The sequence below is a fragment of the Scatophagus argus genome, chromosome 7 (assembly GCF_020382885.2).
Source record: "Scatophagus argus isolate fScaArg1 chromosome 7, fScaArg1.pri, whole genome shotgun sequence".
NCBI lineage: Eukaryota > Metazoa > Chordata > Actinopteri > Scatophagidae > Scatophagus > Scatophagus argus.
In genome coordinates, this window is record NC_058499.1 from 24,509,162 (window position 1) to 24,530,078 (window position 20,917).

Consider the following 20,917-nt stretch of genomic DNA (forward strand, 5'->3'; position numbering starts at 1 on the left):
CAGTCCTGCAGAACATGTATAACATGGAAGACCTTCCATTATTCCATTGAACTGTGCACATAGTGCACAAACAACATGGGAAAATTGCAAGCAACAAGTAATTAATCGCTGGGCTCCATGATTGTTTGAGACAAGCTTTGAAAAGCACAACAATTTCATTCACACTCACAATCACATAAAATACACACTGGACTCATTGGGTTCCAAATGAGAATATTATCATTGTTTTTTTACTCCTAATTTTCATTTCTAGTAATGTTGATGACCAAGGCACCTGTTTTTCATTGACACTAGGAAAATATTATATCAAAGAAATTGTATAACTATTTGATATAAATGCAATTGCATAGGAGAATGCTGAGGAGTTTAGAGCTCAGACAACACAGTAATCAGAATTCAGACATCCCTTAAGTTGAATCAAAGTTCTCTGTGTGCTGAGCTGCAGATTGGTCCTATTTGAAAAATGTAACCTCGGCAGGTATACAAATATAAATAATGGGGGGATAAGCCGGGTGTTTCTACAGGGTAAAACTTCAGTCCTTCTGATTTGAATGTAAACAAACACTCACTAAATTTACATGAGTCTTATTGTTGGTGGCTTTATACAAAACCTTGTTTTGCATCTTAATTTGTGCCGCTGGCTATTGCTGCCCTTCCCTGTGTGAACATTGTGATAATGGTGCCTACAACAGACTCAATAGATGTCCTGTCAACTATTAAGCACTTTATCTTGTGGTTTGTGGCTTTGAATCTTTATTCCAGAGAATCATACTTTAAAATTGGAAATCATATTTACCTTAAATCTGCCACATTATAATTGAAACCTTTCATATTTATCTCAGCGTGATGAATCTCTTCAACTCAAAAAGACTTTGCATAATGAAGTAGCATAATACAGTAGTTTTATTAGATGCCGGATTTCCAGGATATCTTCAGAGCCAGTCTTTCAAAGCTAGGTTTTACAGTTTGTCCTTGACTCCATTGTGAGTTTTCCCTCTATCCGCCGCCCACAATAGGTTACCAGAGGAGCAGCAGTGGCTAATCAGTGTATAGAATGCTGTTGTGCTGGGCAGTTCCCCATTCAGTTATGTGTGTACAATTCACCACTTTGTAAGTGTCTCTCCTCCATGCGGCCACCTACCTTTAGGGCCAGATCATCTTGCTTGATAAATAAACAATGAAGAAAAAACTGAGTAGTTTTAGTAGGTGTCATTTTTAAAGTATCCTGCAAAGATAAAAGACAAAACTATCAAAAAGACATTTGATGGGCCCCTCACACTGAGATTTTACAGATCAAAACTGCACTACTGCTCCATCAAAGTCTGTGGGTTCGGCTCCCACTTTGGAAAATGTCAATGTAATTATCAGAAATGCACATTTTGCTCAAAAAGAGGATAAAAAGCACTCACCACCCATTCATGTTGTATTAATGACAGTGATATGGATGTGATGGCTAGAGTTGTTTTGGAGAGGATGAAGAAGGAGGGGTTTGTTTCCTCAGAATATGCTTCTTATATTTTTAATGCTTCTCTTCAAAATATCATATCATCTATAGCTATAATTACATACCCATATCACTCAATTAAATTCAGAATTTTCTTATTTACCAATCTTACATTTACACGCATTAAATAACATCTCGGATGCATTCTGTGAACCAGTTTTGTACATAAACGTCCGCTTGCAGCTTCGGTTGCTGCTTGTCACTTTAATAAAGGAGATCTGATCACATGTGGACCTGACGAAATAGTGAATGTACAAATATATTAATAACATTATCTCTTTCACTGAAAATTACATTAATGATTTCTGTGTTGACCGATTTTTGCATGCTTAAAATAAACAAGGAAAACAGAGTATCATCACTCAACTCCTCATGCCTTTGTCTGCTGTTCTTCCGGCCAGGTGAAGATGTGTACATCAGCTTGTACGGGGCTTGTGAGGAACTGAATGTCCAGCTTGAGCCTGACTCTGTCCTACTGAAGAAGACTTACATTTCCCTGGCCACAGTACACACAGTGTCACTCACCAACCAGAGTGATGTCCCACTTCAGTACTGCTGGACAATATGGCCCAGTCTAGAAGAAGAGGCCTTGAGCTTATTGAGGTATGTATATATATCTATATATGGACACAAATGATTTAACACAGAGTCTGCAAGAATTTGGTTTTGATAAGACTTTTTCTTAGAAGCATAGACTGTTTAAGCAATCCCTCTGCCTCTCGCTGTGCATACGCGTAGCAAGCGAAATCTGCCTCTGCCTCCTTTTCCCTCCGAACATCCTCATTTCTATCTCTTTCTCTTTGCCTTTAACCTTCTTTCCCTTTCTCTTTTTCTCTAGGGAGAGCTCAGTGCTTCAGCAGATGGATGAGAAAGGGAAGGAGCTGTTGCTTTTAAAGTGTGAGTCTGACCCAAAAGCAGTCCATGACCTCCCACTGCTGTCCAGAGCCCTGCAGGAATGCAGACACCAGGCTGTGCAGGACCACTGCCTGACCCTTTCGCACAGCTGCATAACTGTGGAACCAGCGGTGGGTTTGTGTGTGTGTTACATTCTGTCCCTTGTGTACAGTATCTCTCAACAAACTAAGCGTTCACAGACTACATATAAATTTGCAGTCTAGTTTATGTTATTACTGTGCTGGTGAGATAATAACTTAGCATGATGTGTCTGATTCATATAATGGTTTAATCAATACCAGTAGGAAAATCTATATCCTTCTCTGACCTGAGAACCTGTTGTGGATCCCTCTGAAAAAGATCAGATCTGTGATTAAATCTGTCACAGAGATTTAAGATTCGGCTCTGTGGTTGGCATGTTAATCCAGCCTGACTCCTCAATGACAGGAGTGTTGCTGTCTGGGCCCTGCCTGCCCAGGGACCTTCAGGTAGCCTGACCTGTTCTGACACCGCCTTCCATTTTTTTCTGCCAGTGTCTCCTCCAATCAGCTCAGTCAGGAGGTTCCCTGGCCAGAGGGGGGGATGAGAGGGAAAAAATGCGGGGGAGAGGGAGCAAACAGTCTTTAGGCTAGTCACAATACAAACTTTGAGAGGGCATTTGAGAGAAATGGTCCGCACTCCGCACACATATACCTGCCCACTGACACATACACTCACACACACAGTCACAGACAGGCCATAATATGTGTTCGAAGAAGTTTTATTCTGTCTGCTTTACTGTTCTCAAATTGATGTTGTTGAAATTCTATCCAAAAACATCCCATTCTTGTCAAATCACACAACATAAGCTTTTAATTGTCCTGAAACTCATCTCTGGTTTCTGTGTGAGAAAAAAATGCATTTACAGTGTGTGTGCGTGTCTGCTGCATATTTTTTAAGTAAAATAACTACTTCTTTATGTTTAGGTGGGTGAAATATGGCCCAACATGACAGCAGAGTTTGTCATTGCGTTCAAGCCAGAGGAGGCCAAACAGTACCAGCAAACAATATATTGTGATGTCACAGGTCAGTACCCATTAAGAAAATGCAACTCTCATTTTGGTTTTGTTGAAGTCCATGACCTAGGTCAAGCACCACATAGCTTAACCAGTTCTTCCTCTTAGGGTTCAAATGTGTATAGCACAAATATGTTTTTTTTCTTTCTTAAGTCACAGTCTCAAACGCATACAAAAAAACTGAGCAGGCTGTAAGTAGTTGAGTAGCAATTATTTCCATTATCAATTATTCTGCCTATTATTTTCACACTAAATCAGTTAGCTGAATTGTGAAAATTCCTGAAACCCAAAGTGACATCTTCAACTTTCTTTTTTGTCCAACCACCAGTCCAAAGCCCAAAGATTCTTCATTACCCTTCATAAATGACATAGAAAAGCAGCAGATCCTTACATTTAAGAAGCTGAAACCACCAAATGTTTGATGTTTGCTTTAAAAATGACCAAAACAATTAAATAGTTACATTACAATACATCTTATATTCTTTTGGTTGACTAATCAATTAATTTTGGCAGCTCTGATTATGAGTAATTGCAGGATAGGGAACGCTAAGAATCTGTATTAAGGCTTACATTTACTGTAGTTTTATGGTGATACTTGGCACCAAGTATGGCCTGTTTCTTAAACCAAATCCTTCTTAGAAAGGGAGGATAAATCTTGTGAGTTCTTCAGTTGATTGTTTTAACTTCATCCAGACTATACACTCAAGCTGTAAATCAATATCTTAGGTTTTCTCATAAAAGATTCTCTTCCCTCAGAGGGTTGGTGCAGACAAAGGTTAGACAGACAAGTCTGGGTAGAAAACCATGACTGTTTGTTTATTGTCAGGGGACAACTCTTCTCAGCTACGTCTTTTTTATCAATCAAACTTGGTTGAAGGGCCAAAGAGTTGAAGAACCCCTAAAGCTTCCTAAATGCTTCAAGCAATGGATGATTAAGTCTCATTTTCATATTTGACAATGCAGCCATTAGTCCCCATTATATTAATCATTTTCTAGTGGCAGTAAATGGTTGTTGGGAAATTTGTATGTGGTCATCAAGTATGGCTTGTGAGCCGGAGGCCAAATTTACATAAATTTCCATGTTTTGTGAGGCAGGTGATGACCTGACCAGCCTAGGTCAATGACAGTCGGACTAGAGACTACTCTACTGTGATTCCTGCTCCCTTCCTCACTGCAAAACGCTTCTGAAGCGTTTTACAGTGAGGAAGGGAGCAGGAGCCTATCCCAATTGACTACAGGCGAGACATCCTGAACTGGTTGCCATTCAATCGCAGGACTGACACACAAAGACAGACAACCACACACGTGCACACTCACACCTAGGAGCAATGCAGAGTAGCCAATTAACTTAATGTGTGTGTTTTTGGGATTGTGGGAGGAAGCCGGAGAACCCGGAAAAAACCCACGAGAACATGCAAACTCTGCATAGAAGAACCCGGAAACTGGAACTTGCTGTGACACGACAGTGCTTACCACTGCGCCACCGTGCCGCCATATTTTTCCTATTTATCTGCATAAAATCAGTATTAGATATGTTCTTTGCAATTTTTCTATCTCAACATCAAATTGTCATGATATAATTGCACCTGTTATTTCTGTGTGTCATTTCCCCTGGCTCTCCTGTACACAGTTTTTGGTTTCTCTCATTAAATTAGTCTGTCTGTTTGTGTTTGGACTCAGGCCGTGAATCCCGGTTACCTCTCACAATAATTGGTGAGGGGATGGGACCGAATCTCCAGCTCAACTATAACTTGATGGACATGAAAAATGTATTCATTGGTGACAAAGACTGTTATGAGGTAAGAGAGGTGAAGCCAGAGTAGTCAGTTGTGACCCTAAATGTAGTAAACGGCTTGGTTGTCGCATACTCTTCCTCGCTTTCATATTAACTCTTTTCGTCTAGTTTGGTTTACTAAAAAAGCTGACATAAATCTAATTACTGAAATTATAAAACACAGACAAAAACAATACCTGTAAAACACAATGTCATGCAATAGCCACACAGTAAATATGCCCCTTTATGAAGCTTATAATGTGTGTTTGTGACATAGTTTTGTGTTACTATATTGTAGGCGTGTTTCTCTGTTCTCCTGGGAGCATATTGATATTTTGTGCCCCACCCACAAGATATCAATGCCAAGATGCTTAACAACAAAAATGATCATATTTTATTCAATTTGCCAAAACTGAAAGGTGTATTATACAGTTTTTGCCAATATTTGTGCATAATACCACCATGAATTACAACCCGACCTGTCTGTTTTCAATTCAGTATAGGTCAAATAGATGAGCAAATGTACTGTTTCATTTGTCTTACACAGTTTCCTAACTTTTTACTTTTTACTTTTACAGTTAAAGTTTCTCATCTTAGTGCTGAAGTAAATTCAGTTAAGTCCTACCTAAGTGGATAATGTCACAAAACATAACTGTACTACATGTATGTTACTTGATAACTGATGCTGTGATTAAAATGTGACTTGAGTATTAGAAGCAGTGTATCCTTCTTTTTGTCCAGGTGCAGCTGTCCAACAGAGGGCTGATTGATGCCACCTTCAGCCTGTCAAGCCCCAACACCACTTTCGGTCGCTGTTTCTCAATAAGTCCTGAGAAAGGTGTTGTTCCCCCTGGGGCCTGCCAGATTGTGGAAGTCACCTTCCACAGTCGCATCTTGGGAGCTTTTTCTGAGGACTTGCTGCTTACTGTCACAGGACAGCCTGAACCACTTACCTTGACCTTCAGGTGAATTTAGATAGTGTAGTATCACAGTACATTCAGATTTATCTCAGCAAATGTTGAAGTGGTGAGAGTGTTACTAATCAACAGATCTCATTTCTAATACACTCAGAACCCTTCAGCTGTTGTTGTTTCCAAGCCTTTTCAAGGCTTATGTCTTTGTCTTCTCTTTCAGGGGTTGTGTCATTGGTCCCACATTCCACTTTAATGTTTCAGAGCTTAATTTTGGAGATGTAGGCTTTGGTGAGTTAGCTACATATTTTATGTGGGCTTATTCATTTTTAAGTTGCAACAATCTCCTCCACTTCAACCTCCTCTTTATGTTCTCATGTGTTCCATATCCTCCACCTTAAGATGTTCACTTATTGGTATCTTTCTGTCTCTTTTCTCCATGCAGGTTTCCCAAGAACATCGATTTTTTCCCTCTTCAACACCTCCTATGTGCCTATGACTTTTGCCCTGCGTGTCCTGGGTGACGGTATGGGCCCTCCCAGTGTGACTTGGGACAAGCAGTTATCTGACAGGTCCCAGAACAGCTGGCAAGTCAGTGCTGCTAGACACCTTCATGCACAGCCTGTGGAGTTTACCATCAGCCCTTCTGCAGGTTCTGTGCCTTCCATGTCAGATGTCACCATTAAGGTACAGTAAATTGACGAAAATTTGTTTTGCTGCCCTAGCAACATATGACAAGTCTTTGTAAAGAGTTGATTAACTCATGTGGATTAAGATAAGTTCGTTAACTTGAGTTGAAAAATGTGTCCACCTTGAGTCTTCACGTACACCCTGGATTTTACTGTTTTTTTTTTTAACTGTTTCCCCACCTGTCTCCTGGGTTCAGCTTCATACTTGGCACATATATACTGTACAGTTTGAAAGTGACACACAAACCTTTCAAAATTACTTTCTGCAATGCCGCAAATAATCATATTTCCCAAAATGTCAAACTATCCTTTTCATCAAAGATATACTGCACTGTTTGTCCTGAAACTTAACTTCCTTGATAGGGCTTGAGGTTAAGTGTACCAGCGATGCATTAAACCTACCAACCAAAACTGCATTTGTGTTGACATGAGTAGTGCTCCCTGCATTTTGCGAATCCTGTCTGTTACTGTGCACTACCATTCAAAAGTGTGGAATCACCCATTACCTTGATGTTTTTCTTCTATCCTGCAATAATGACTATTTTAACATGACTAACATCAGTATAATCAAGACATCAGATGTATTATTGCATTTGAAATTTTGACTCTAAAGATGAAGAATTTAATTTTTAACAGTTCCATTTATTGGATGTCCACATGGTGGTGCATGACAGAAGAGAATACTGTAACTATATTTTACCTCAAATCTACTTTGATTTTGAATTTGTTCTCTAGTAAATAAAAACGTAAGTGACCATAAAATATTACTGAACTACAACCGTGGCGTTTTGATTTTCTTTTGGAACCTCTGCAGTCTCCTCAGTGTTAGATTGCATAGGTTTATACTGTGTCCTTTTATACACAGTCTATATGCATAGAGCATTTTCAAAAAATCTTCAAACCTTTGAATGGCATTGTGTATGTGTGCATTTTCTTTACAGGTGACGCTATGTGCCAACACAGTGAAGAGATACAGACTGGCACTGGTGGTGGATGTTGAGGGTGTCGGGGAGGAGATCATGACTCTACCTATCAATGCCAGGTCAGACACATTTACAGATATCAATGTACGCACAACATCCTTTTTTATGCAAATATTTTCAAACATCGTCATACATCAATTGAACTTAGTTTTGTGGCATCTTGCAAGTTTCAGTAAAATAATGATAGTTAAATATTTGTCAATTTTTTGTCATGTGTTGCAACTGTGTCCCAAGATACAACAGCAGAGCTTCATCTTGTTTTTTCTAAACTCGTCTCTTATATAATAAGTGCCTTTTTCTTCTGGTAGAAGCACCTTCCACACAGGTGTTAACAAATCACTATCTCTTTTTCTATTTCTCTTTGTTAATAGGTGTGTTGTTCCTGATATTATGGTTGAGACTCCAGTGTTGGACTTTCAAAGGTGTTTCCTCAATTACTCTTATGAACAGAAAGTGTGTCTGATCAACACCAGCGATCTACCTGCTTGCTACGGCGTGCTTGACCAGGTAAGGTAGATAATTGCAGTAACTCTTTGTGTGTGCATACCGTATGTGGCATGTGTGAGTGATGAGATAAACAAACACAAAGCCTGTCAGGGCTATCATGTGTTTTTTTTCTGGCCTTGACTTATTTGCAGCAGAATACAGCATAATTTATGTAGCATGATCAAAAAGTAGCATATTTAAGTAGCCCATCATTTTGGGAAAACACTTTACTCACCTGTTAATGCATCTAGTCCATTGTACGAAAGACACAGTAACTTTCAACAATAGCCACTTGATTTGACTAAGTCAGAATGCTGAAGTCTTATTTTAGCTATTGCTGAAATTCTCACCCATCATTGAAATCACCTTTCACCTTTCAATGTGTAGTATGAATAGGAGGTATCATTACAGCAAGAAAATATAAGAAAATGTACAATTAAGATACATATGAAAATAATCAAGTCCTGGATTAATAACTCCATGAAAATGCAAAGTTCTAGTATGAATGGCCAACATTTAAATCACTGTCTCATGCACTGTCTTAAATCATTCATGCAAAATAGTGACAAAGGGAGGGAAAATAAATTAATCACGAGACCATCTATCTTTTGGTTCTGAATGTATGTGTAGAATAAATGCTGGATCTGTAAAAGCCATTTCTGTTTGCGTCACCTTTTTCAGGAATATGAGGAGAGTCCGTCGCTGCGTTGTGGCAGTTCCGTACCCAGAGGAGTGATTTTTCCTCACAGTTCAGAAGAGATTCCTGTCTTTCTGTTGGCTAATGCCGCTGGACCACTGCAACACACTCTACGCATTGCCGTCTTTGGCAGTGTCCACTCACCCTTGGTCAGTTGAAGCCCGTGTGTGCCTTTGAGTTTGAATGGTACTGAATACTGTGTGCATGCATGTGTAATTATGTAATTTGTCTGAATAGAGGCGTATGTGTTGTTCTTTATATTAGCCAGTTCATGGATGTTTTCTCTGTCTCTGTTTTGCTCTGTTCCAGGAAGTGGTCTTGTCATGTATTGGACAGGGACCAATAGTCCATATTCAGAGCACACAGCTGGACTTTGGCAGAATCCAGGTTCTGATGGACAGCACCAGAGCTCTGCACCTGTCAAACCAGTCACCTATTCCAGCCCACTTTACTGCCCGGATGGTACAAACACACACCAACCAGGAATGCACATACTAGAAATAAATAAATGAATAAAATGTCGAATTGTTAACGCGCTAATTAATTAATGCCGACAATTATTTTATTGCACAGTTATTTGTATTATAATAATTATTTCTAAATTCTGTTGCTCACTAGATATCTAATCGTTGCAAACTTGCTCACTAAAAAACTGCATTGATGCACGATAAAATACAAAATAATAATTGTTGGCATTAATTAATTGTTGCATGAATGCGTTATTAATTGACTTGCACAGCCCTAATGCGTTAACACGTTAACAGCCTTAATATTCATGACTTACATTGAAAATGAGGCGACCAGGGCAGTTTTACATTTCCTGAGATTTGCTGTTAGGATCTTACAGTCTGGGAGCATACAGTCATGAAAGTAAATACACACCTATTCAGCTATCTGCCTATTCAGTAGCAAGATTTCTTGTGCAAGCCTTTTATGTCTTCCCACGCTCCTGTGACTAATTGATTTTCATGCTAATTCAACATTTAATTCATGAGTTAATAGGTTCAGTGCTTTGTTAGCTCTTGAAATAATTAGTTGCCAGATCAACTTTTGTCGTACTAGGAGCATAGGAGAAAAAGTGATTTTCTTCTGAGTGCGTTGTCTTCGCAAAACAGTCAGATGGTGACATTTTGACGTGACCTGGGAAACTGATACTCAACTGAAGCTGCATTGTTGTTTGTGGTGTTTCTATTTTTTTATGCACAAAATAGTCATTTGATGTCTCCAATACTGTGTCTTACAGTTCAACTGACATTTTCAGTGTGAGTTTCACATTAGAGAAGATGAACAGTTTCACTTTTTCAGTGTGAAAAGCTGTGCGACAGCTCAACTGCTTTCAGTCATTACATGTCAACTGACGGTTCAGCTGCTTTTAACTCTTACACTTACTACAACTTCAGTTCTAACTTGTCAACTAACAGTTCAACAGATTTTAGTTCTTTTGCTTCAACTAACACCTCAACTGCTTTCAACATTTTAAGACATTTTAACTTTACATTTGCAATTTTTACCAAAAGCAAGCACAGTCACTTTTTCTTCAGATATTTTTGCCTATTCTAGGCACAAATGAACCATTCTTTCTATGTGCATCACTGTATCAGTGTTGACTGATATGCACTGGACATAAAATTGCAACTGGAACTATATCTCATGCCTTCCTAAGTTGGCACAGACCTGACCGTGCATGTTAACAAATTCAAACACACACAGGCAACCCTGGTGTAACTTCAATTGCTTGACCTGTCCTCTCCTGTGAGGCAGGGTTGATGGAAGGAGTTTCCCCCTGCACTCTCAAGCATCAGTCGATGCAGATTCTCCTAGAATTTCATTACATCTCGCTCAATAGACTGGCAGAGAGCCACACAAATAGACTTGATGACTGAAGATTGCAGGATATTGCGGAAGGTACCTACACTTTCTTGTCGTCTAAGTGGCCATCTGTGAGAAATTAACCGCGACTCCATCCTTAAACCAATTTAGACTTTTGTAAATTATTCTATGCAGTATCAAAGATGTCTCGGCCACTAGTTTGTAGTGTGAAGCATAGTACTGAAGCCACTGAAGCACTGCAGTTCAGGTATAAACATATTTATGTCTGCATAACAAACTCTGGAAGCTGTATAACAGCACACATATACATGATGTGGCCAGCAATCAAAAAAATTAACCGCATAAATTTCATGTCACAATGTACTGATTTTGTTGTGCTATATAATGTTTCGTCGGAGAATAGGCTGCCCTTGACCATTCAGCACCATTACATGATTTATGTAGGTTGATGAACTGTTAGCTTTACAACATACAGCGCAAATTTGAACTCAAAGCCATTCTGGCTTATGCTGCATTCAAAAGCAATCAATGCTAATCAAGCTGTGGGATGCAGCAGGTTTGATGTGATTATTGAGATTCCAGCCGTCTTCCTCTTCTCTCCAGAGAGTCAACCCCCAGCTCTTTCTGCTCTCCTGACTCCACCCACCTCTTTACCTCGATCACCCGAATATTGACCCACACCAAGTTCGCTTTCACTGGCTCCTTCATCCAGTCATACAGACGCTGAGAAAGTGACCAATCATTCTGAAAGTCACTTACTAGTCAAGAGTTCCTGTTGTGTGAGGCCCTATTCTTCAAACATTTCTGTTTTGGAAGGATTTTGCTGTAAGGAAACAGCATTGAACAGAGACATCAAACACAATCTTTAAATGAGAAAAGACCAATATAATTTTAGTTGAGTCTCTTTACATAGACAAAGGCAGTTTTTAATAAAGACATTCTTCTCCACTGATTCAAAATCTACTGTGTTGTCCTACTGACACTGAAAGCACCCCAGCTTTATAGCATCTGTAGGAAGCTCATTCTCAAAATCCCAATTGAAAGTTTATGTTCCAGCCATTCATCAACAGAGATGCTGTTGTAGAACATTGATTGTGATCTCGACCACTGCTTGGTCAGATATATATACAGTACAGTGATCACAGTTAAGGGCTTTGTTAAAGGACTGCAGATGAACCTTAGATTTACATCTGTTTTCTTATTACCTTGGACCTTATTCAAATAAATGTAATCGAACAGTCACAGAGCTGGGAAATAGAATGAATACCGAATTTGTCTCACAGCAGTCTCATTTTATGCTATACAAAGAAGAGCGTATTGTCCATTTTTAAACTATTCATGTGTTAGGACTTATGTGTACAGATGGATATTTTAACAGATGTTACACTCATCTTAGCTCACTATCATATTCAGCTCATTATCATAATCAACCCATTACCATAGTAGGAAGTTATTTTGTCTTACTTATGTCAGGCAGATAGCCACTGCTCTACTTATACCTACCGGAACTCATGCTGCACTGAAATGCTGATGTGATTATGCAGCTATATGATATGCACATCTATCTTTTCAGCACTCACTGTCCATAGCAAGACTCAGCGGTGTGCACACAGCACAGTATGAGGAAAGTGCCCCCACAAAGGACATATTTTCATGCATCACATTTCACTTATGTAACTAGCTGCTGTAACAGTTACTATGCCAGGCATCCCGTAGTAGCAAGTGCTTCAGCTCATCGTGTTGAGAACATAATGGAACTCTAACTGTGTTTCTGTGTCCTCAGAACTGTAGAAAGTCATTTTGGCGTGTTGAGCCCAGTGAGGGGGAAGTGCCTCCAGAGAGCCAGCTGGAGCTCAGGGTAGTGGCACACCTGAAGGACACGCTTCACTTTGAGGACAAGCTACAGGTGTCCATCCAGCACAGTCAAACCCACACTGTCCCTGTGTCTGCCACAGGCACTGGCACCACAATTGTCAGTGACAGGTCTTTTGCTCCTAGCCTCGACCTAGGCACACACTTCAGGTAGAATGAAAGAGGTCGCAGTCATGCATCAAATTTTGACATAATAATAATAATAATATAGTAATAGTGATATACAACTGAAAATTTTGCACTGACGGTATGCCTCAACTTCTTGCTGTCCTTGGTATGTCTTATAAGCCCTGGGTCATGCCAGTACCACTTCAAGCTGACCAACTATGGCCAGCGAACACACCGGTTGTATTGGCGAAATGATAGCATCCGGTCCTCCACACAATCCCGCAAGGGGGGTAACTTATCTGGTCGAACAGTCCTGCCCCCCATCTCAGCTTCCAAGAAGAAGGACATTCAGGACCATGGATCTGTGCTCTCTTCGAGCAGAGAGAAGCCAGTGTTCAGCCTCAGCCCTTCTCGTGTGGAGCTTTTTCCAGGCTGCTCTGTTGATATGGTGCTGACAGGTTCTTCAGACTGCCCCAAGGTGAGGCAGTTTTATTGCAAGCACAAAAATAAATAAATTCAAGCTCTGTATTTTGTTAGCACAGACAGTGTGTGTCCATTAGATTAGATGTTAATATTGTAATACATGTACAGTTCATATGTTTTTGTTCTCCCCAGATCGTACAGGAGCGTCTGATGTGCGTTGCCATTGTGGGTTGCCAGAGTACTTACAAGCACGTTATGTCTGTAGATGTTACCTGTCACTTTGTTGCCACAATGCTTAGCATTTCACCCAAGCAGCTGAGTTTCTACACAAAGAAGGTTGGTCAAAAGGTCATGGGAAGTACTTTATCTGGGATATTTAAAAAAAACTGTACTATACCTTGCATAAACTTGTCCATGCAATGTTATCTGCTTGGTAGGTAGGCATATCAGAAGTTAAATGCCTTTTGGGGATGATGTGGCATGAATGTAAATAATTTAAAGGAATGTCTTAGAATTTTAGCAACCCTGTAAAGTTTAGTGAATGCTGTTTGATTTTAACATCCAATTATCTGTCAGGCTGGGGGCTGGAGCCTATCCTAGCTGACAACAGGGCGAGAGACGAAGTACACCCTGGACTGGTCGCTAGTCAATTGCAGGGCTGACACAGAAAGACAGACAACCACACACACACACCTAGGGGCAAAGTAGAGTAGCCAATTAACCTAATGTGCATGTTTTGGGGGCTGTGGGAGGAATCAGGAATACCCAGTGAAAACGCAGGCACAAAGGGAGCATGCAAACGCTGCACAGAAGGGCCTAGACTGGGATTCAAACCAGTGAGTCAACATGCTAACCACTGCGCCACCGTGCCACCCTGATTTTAACACCCATATATCTCCTCCCAGTTGTCTGACCTCCTAACCCTATCTAAGGCTGAGCCCAGCCACCCTACAGGGACATCTGATTTTGACTGCTTGTGTATGCAATCTTATTCTTTTGGTCACTATCGAAAACACATGACCTTGGGTTGACATGTAAATCAAAAACTTTGCTTTCTGGTTCAGCTCTTTCTTCACCACAGTGGTCCAGTACAACACCGCAACCACTCCACCTGTCCATCTCATGCTCAGTTTTCGCTTATGAACAAGAAAATACTTAAATTCCTTCATTTTGGCTAGCAACTCATTCCTAATTAAAAGGGAGCAATGTGACTGAGAACCATACCCTAGGACTTGAAGATGCTGACTCATTCCAGCCTCTTTAGATTTGACAACACACCATTCCAATGCAGGTTATGGTCTGATGAAGTCACCAGAACCACATTCTGTAAAAGTCAGAGACACAACTGTAAGATCTGCACACCCGAACTCTCTTTTCACCTGGGCTGCACCTGAAGGTCCTGTGCACAAATATCACAAACAGGAATGGCAACAACCATGAAAACATATTTGACTTTGTGCCATGAATATGGACATAGATCTTACTTTGATTACTAACAGTGGATGGTTTGTACCAGCAGCCTGAGTGAATCGTAGACTTTAAGATTGCTGTTCCTCACATATGTCTTCATATTGTTAAATTAATTGTGTATTTGTTTCACAGGTACCAAGAAAGAGTCTAAAGCTCCTCTATGAGAAGATGATTTTGACGAATGTGTCATCTCTGTCTCTGTCCATGGAGCTTTCTGTTGTTGAGCCATTCTCTTTGTGTGAGGCCCCGGGAGCCCAGAGCTCTACCGCTAAGGTACTCATCTCTCTCCCTTGTAATTAACTGTTTATCGCTATTTCTCTCTTTGTTTTTCATTTCAATTTCCGAGATGAAGAAACTTAATGATTTTGGTGTCATACAGATTTTTACACTGGCACCACCAAGAACTGAAACTTACTTTTACTAAAATGAGCTTTGCCTTAGATTAAGGACTTAGATTAGATTAAGTCGTTGCTAGTTTTATATTTCAAATTCAATTTCAATTCAGTTTTATTTATATAGCGCCATTCACAACAAAAGTTATCTCATAACTTTTCCCAATTAAAGCAGGTCTAGACCATACTCTTTAATTTTGTAATACAGAGAACCCAGGTTTCACCAACTCTGTGACTAACTTTTGTAAGTATGGACAATGCATCATTAAAATGAACAAATTGAGATCGATCTGATAAATAGGACGGAAACCAGCTTAATGCAGTTCCTTTAATGTCAAATAAGTGTTCAAATCTGTGTAAAAAGATGGTCAATGGTGTCAAGATGCAAGTAAAAGGTCATTTGTGACTTTGACCAATGCTGTCTCTGTGCTATGATGAGCTTTAAAGCCAGATTGACAATCTTCCAAAAAACTATTACTGTGTAGAAAGTCACATAGCTGATTGGCGACTGTTCACTCAAGGATTGGAGAGAAATGGAAGATTAGATATTGCTCTATAGTTGCTTCAAACCTCTGGGTCAAGTGTGTGCTTTTTAAGGAGAGGTTTGACTACAGCTGCTTTAAAGGACTGGGGTGCATAGCCTGTTATTAGGGACAGATTGATCATATCTAATAGAGAGGTACTAAGTAAGGGTAAAGCTTCTTTGAGCAGCTTCATTGGGATGGGGTCTAAGAGGCATGTTGTTGGTGTCAATGAAAATATGAATGAATTTAACTTATGAAGGTCAATGGGAGAAAAGCAGTCAAGATAATTATGTGGTTCTACTGCTGTTTTGAAGGCTCCTGTGTTTGAAGGTAGATCAGTACCAACTGAGGTCAGCAGGTCTTGAATTTTGTCTCTAATGATTAAAATCTTGCCATTAAAAAAGGTCATAAAGTTATTGTTGCTGAGGGTTACAGGGATACAAGGCTCAGTAGCACTATGGCTCTCCGTCAGCCTGGCTGCAGTGCTGAAGAGAAACCTTATTTTTGTTATCCTCAATTAATTTTAACTAATAAGCTGCTCTGGCAGTCCGTAGGGCCTTCCTATATGATTTAAGGCTGTCTTCCCAGATTTAGCGAGATTCTGTGAGTTTGGAGGAACGCCATTTCCTTTCAAGTTTGTGATCATTTTGCTTTAATATACGAAACTCAGTATTTTACCATGGCTCTAGTCTCTTTTATGTGTTTCTTCTTTAGTGGGGCAATATATTAGATAACCATTTGTAAGCAATATTGATTTTATTATTGATGCCTGTAGTAGCATGTATAGTCTTAAGCAAACCGGAGCAGTCACATAAAGGTAGTGGAGTAAAAGATACATTGTCCTCTGAAATGTAGGTAAGCACAAGAAGAAATCTACACAAATTATTGCTCCTGAGGAGTAATTGAACAGACGGTTGTTGTGTTTATTAGTTTAATAAGACTAGCAGGGTGTCTTGACAAGCCTGGAATCATACAAGGATTCCAATAAATGTTTTATTAATGTGAAGGTTTTTAAAAGTTCGGAAACTCTTACTTTGGGGTGCATGAAATGAAAAACATGAAGTTGATTCTTCTTAAAGCATGCAAAAAAATATGCTCAATAATGAAAAAAAAAAGCTTGTTTATTCTGCTGATTAGTTTACCTACCAAGTCTATCACCCTGAATGAGTTAGCGTGAGTCTCTCAATGCCTTTAAGTTTCATAAATTAATTGCTATATATTTTTTTTTCAGTCTGTGGTTTTAGGTGACGGAAAACAAGCTGAGTTGTGGGTGTGCTTTAATCCAGCTTACTATCCGGATCAGGTGTCTCAAGTTGTGGATGAGGTAATAGTGAAACTTTTTTTTTTTTTCCTGACATTTCTTATGTAATGCATTCCTTTTTCATCTGGGGTCATATTGTGTCCTTCTGAACACACCATATCTTAGTGCAAAAGAAGTGAGTCCCAACCTAGGTTTTAGGTTTAAGGTATTAACAACATAAAAATATAGATAAGGGAAAAAATGTTTAAAACTGTATATTTTCACCTCAACGGGCTAGTAAAATCTTCCAAATGAAAAAAAGAAAAAGGAAAAGGAAAAATAACACTTCACTAAGGTCTTACCTTGACCATGGATCATGAGTAACAATGTGGCTAAAAAGACTGGGAACCACCCACATCTACTGAAATATTTTCCTGTAATATCAACTATTTATGGCGAAATAATGTCCCTCCTTGATATTTTCTTCTAGCTCCTTGAAGTCCACTACGAGGGACACCCACAGCAAGACATAGTGAAACTGCATGCTGAGCTCCACTTTCCCAACCTGCACTTCTCCTCCACCTCAGTGGATTTTGGCTGTGTACTGAACTACACAGAGACTCGAAGGCAAATCTTGGTCACAAACTGCTCCCCAATTCCTGTGTCCTACTGCTGGGCTTTTCTCAATGACCAGGAACACAGTACCATCAGGTATACTTATACTGAAAAAGGTCTAAGCACTGTCATGTCAGTTAACTTGTTTTTACAGCACAGTCCATATCAGATACACTATAAAAGATAGTACGTAGTGTAAAATTGCATACTATATAATTGATTATGTAGAGTATTAGTATGGCACAGATGCAGTTCATATAGATGTACAGTACTCAGTGGAGCCTAGGAGCCCCCTCCGCTGCATTTTCACCTGAAGATATACCATAGGGTCAAAATGTAGCAAGAAATGATAAGAAAGTGAAGGCAACAGTTTTCCAAACATCAGCACTGGATCATTGTAAGAGGAGAACATTTAAATTGAGTGCTTGAAACAGTGGACTGACCTTTACTTTTACCTGTTTAAGCTATATCACAATATTACAATCATCAGGATATGGCTTGGAGGGACAACTATAAACAAGCTTGTCATGCAACTATAACCTTAAGTGAGTTAGTTCAGCCAAAACCGTTGCTGATGGTTTGTCTCAGTCTGTCAGTCCACTCAGGACTCTCATTGTGAGAAACATGTTCTTTCAGATCATGAACTGAAAATAGAACATTTATAATTTTCTCTGTTTGATAAGTATATTGGATATATTTTCCAAAGCCAGTATATTCCCTGTTGAAGTTTAACACAAAATAACAAAAATTCCCATATTCATTTGAAATGAAAAGCCCTGTAGTGTTTTATTGGACACACACCTCTCATTCCTGAAGGTTTTTATTGTGAAATGTTTGGAGGAACATGTTAAGGAAAACAAATGGAGTTTCAAAAGTCAATGATTTGAGATAATGTAAGTTAAAATGATCTGCTTTTGAAGTTGGTCAGTCATTTTTGCATAACATTACCACTAAACCAACGAGTGGTGCCACTGAGTAGCTACAATAGCTACCACCTGTCTGTAAAATAAACAGGTGGGACTGGAATTTAAGAGTTGTTGTAGGGCAAATTAATTAATTCAGATCGTTTCTACTTTGTGGCAGTTGTTAGACTGTAAAGATGGACTGTGAGTATTGAGAATAGCAACACTCAGGTTTGACATTGTTCCACCAGGTTTAATTATCCAAACTATATAATGTGGTTTTGTCAGGCTATTTCATTTATTAATTGTTTGTCCTTGTTTGACCTTTAGTTTAGGCTAATAGCCTGCAAAATACTGCCAGGATAGGCTGCATAACATCATTATAGATATGTCAAACATGAATGATGAATGATCCACCCAGTTTCTGTACTTCTTTCTATACTTATTTTAAAACATATACAGATGCCCATGGTCCTATCAGTTTGAAAAAAAAAAAAAGACATTCTGCAGCTGATCTTATCAAAGCCAGAAAAGCTCAACATATTGTCTTTACGATTATCTTATTTATATCTTCTATCCTATTCTTCTTACAAGAAATATTTCAAGCATTTTTTCCCTCATGTTTTCTCAAGTTCGAGCAAAGCTATATATGGAACCTTTTCAGCTGTACCAACTATAGAAATGGTACTTATGAGATTAAAAATACCCAAGGCAAGTTATTAAAACTGGGCAAAAAATATATAATAGCATTTGATCACAAATTAAGGTAATGATATTTCATAGAATAATATAGAAAGATAGATTTTCCGTTTATTGAAGGGACTGTGTTTTCATAAACCTATGTCCAGGGAACTTGCAACATTTTTATTGTTACTTTCATTAGGTTGTTGGTCTATAGGAAACTAAAGCACACTTGTTCTGTAAGACATGTTTGGATGTTCCTCCTTGATTCATGTTGTACAGCTATTCTTTTTCTTGCAAAAAGAAAAATATACTTAGAACAGTAATATCATGAATGGGCAAAAATTTAGTACACGGTAGATCTTATCTTATATTAAAACTGTTTGGGGTGAGTTAATGCAATAGCTACATATTTAACCCCCTGAATTTCTCTGAGGAAGACAAATCTACCGATTCTGTACTTAATGTTACATTTGGCTTCTCTCTAGCAGCCCTAGCAGCCCCCCCGCATGGAGTGTGAATACCACAATTGAAACGACTGCTATAGCTCTTCAAGATTTGTTCCACTGTACTTTCTTTTTCCCTTCCCCCACTTTCATTCATCAGTGTTCTCTCTTTTTGTCCTTATATTTGGGGTTTTTTTTGCCCGTTCATCTTTTTTTTTCTTCATTCCTTCCTCCTCCTGCCCTGCTTCTTCTGCTTGTGCATCTGCTCTGTGCTAAATCCTTATCATCCTTTTCTTCACTTTCCCTCACCCTTTCTGTTTTATATTGTGACCTCTCTTAACAATCTGTCTCCTAGGCTATCTGGCTAATTAAATGGAGACCTCACTCTGCGCACACACACTCCCTCTAAAGTCTCACTTTTTTCCCCTCACAAAACCTGCACTATCTAGCCATGTTCAGCTAATTACATCCCTATCAGCAATTACACCACAGTCCTTGGAGAGGGTAATTTCAATACAGCCAACTCTTTTCTAGCTGTCTTTCCCACTGAAAGATTGAGGCATACAGTTCATTTAAATGCTGTAACTTCACCATTTTGGATTCTGTGTCAGCAGGACGTGGCTTAAGGTTATTCCATCTTTTTGGATTGGACTGTATGCTACCTGTGAGCATAAAGGACTAGATCACTGAATGGACAGAAGTAAATAACTGAGCCACGGTTTACAGGGCAGAATAGCGCAACAGCAGCTTTTCCAGTCATGCGTGCAGTCTTTTAGACCTTTGCTTTTTCAAGCAGTACAAGGAGTCCTAAAAGTTGTATGCAAAAAAAAAAAAAGTTTCAAAGCATTTGAGTTCAAGAATAGCAACATTGTTGAGTGACTGAAGCACATACGTACGTACCTCAGAAATGGAGAGGAGATGTCAAAGTGTTTGTACCTGTTTTTTTCTATTTTCTGTAAAATCAGCTTGCCAAAGGTAGTACTGTTTACAGGGCTTTGGTTAGCCATAGATCACATAGCCAATTTCAAAGTCCATCTCTAGTAAAGCACTGTTGGAAGAAGTATTTAGATCCTTTACTTACAGTCACAGTTAAATGAGCATCATTATCTTCAATAATGTTACACATTTCCATGCAAAAATATGGGGTAAGGTTTAGTTATGAGAGGGATTTAAATCAAGTACTCGAAATGTTGACTCTTGCTGTCTGTTGACTGCTATGACGTGTTTATGACAAGTTATGTCGTCTTGGTTAATGTCAAGTTGTCATAACAAAGCATATGTCAAACCATGTCAGCCTTGCTTAAAATATTGTGTAATTGATAGACTAACACTATGACAGCAATCATAAATATTCTAGAATCTTTAATGTTCATGACAGATTTCATGTCATATTATGACAGCCTCATGTAAGTCATATAAAC

At 39.1% G+C, this 20,917-nt stretch overlaps 1 protein-coding gene across 1 annotated transcript in view; it reads left to right on the forward strand.

Moving 5' to 3' along the window:
• hydin (HYDIN axonemal central pair apparatus protein) overlaps positions 1 to 20,917 on the forward strand; it is a 78,925-nt gene that overhangs the window by 13,327 nt on the left and 44,681 nt on the right. The window contains exons 8-24 of the mRNA XM_046393446.1: positions 1,906 to 2,107; positions 2,343 to 2,529; positions 3,364 to 3,463; positions 5,134 to 5,252; positions 5,969 to 6,192; positions 6,362 to 6,429; positions 6,584 to 6,825; positions 7,769 to 7,869; positions 8,182 to 8,317; positions 8,978 to 9,142; positions 9,303 to 9,455; positions 12,607 to 12,845; positions 12,984 to 13,281; positions 13,419 to 13,562; positions 14,829 to 14,969; positions 16,844 to 16,936; positions 17,343 to 17,563. Of these exons, the coding sequence (XP_046249402.1) occupies positions 1,906 to 2,107; positions 2,343 to 2,529; positions 3,364 to 3,463; positions 5,134 to 5,252; positions 5,969 to 6,192; positions 6,362 to 6,429; positions 6,584 to 6,825; positions 7,769 to 7,869; positions 8,182 to 8,317; positions 8,978 to 9,142; positions 9,303 to 9,455; positions 12,607 to 12,845; positions 12,984 to 13,281; positions 13,419 to 13,562; positions 14,829 to 14,969; positions 16,844 to 16,936; positions 17,343 to 17,563 (2,833 nt within the window). The remainder of the gene's footprint in view (positions 1 to 1,905; positions 2,108 to 2,342; positions 2,530 to 3,363; positions 3,464 to 5,133; positions 5,253 to 5,968; positions 6,193 to 6,361; positions 6,430 to 6,583; positions 6,826 to 7,768; positions 7,870 to 8,181; positions 8,318 to 8,977; positions 9,143 to 9,302; positions 9,456 to 12,606; positions 12,846 to 12,983; positions 13,282 to 13,418; positions 13,563 to 14,828; positions 14,970 to 16,843; positions 16,937 to 17,342; positions 17,564 to 20,917) is intronic.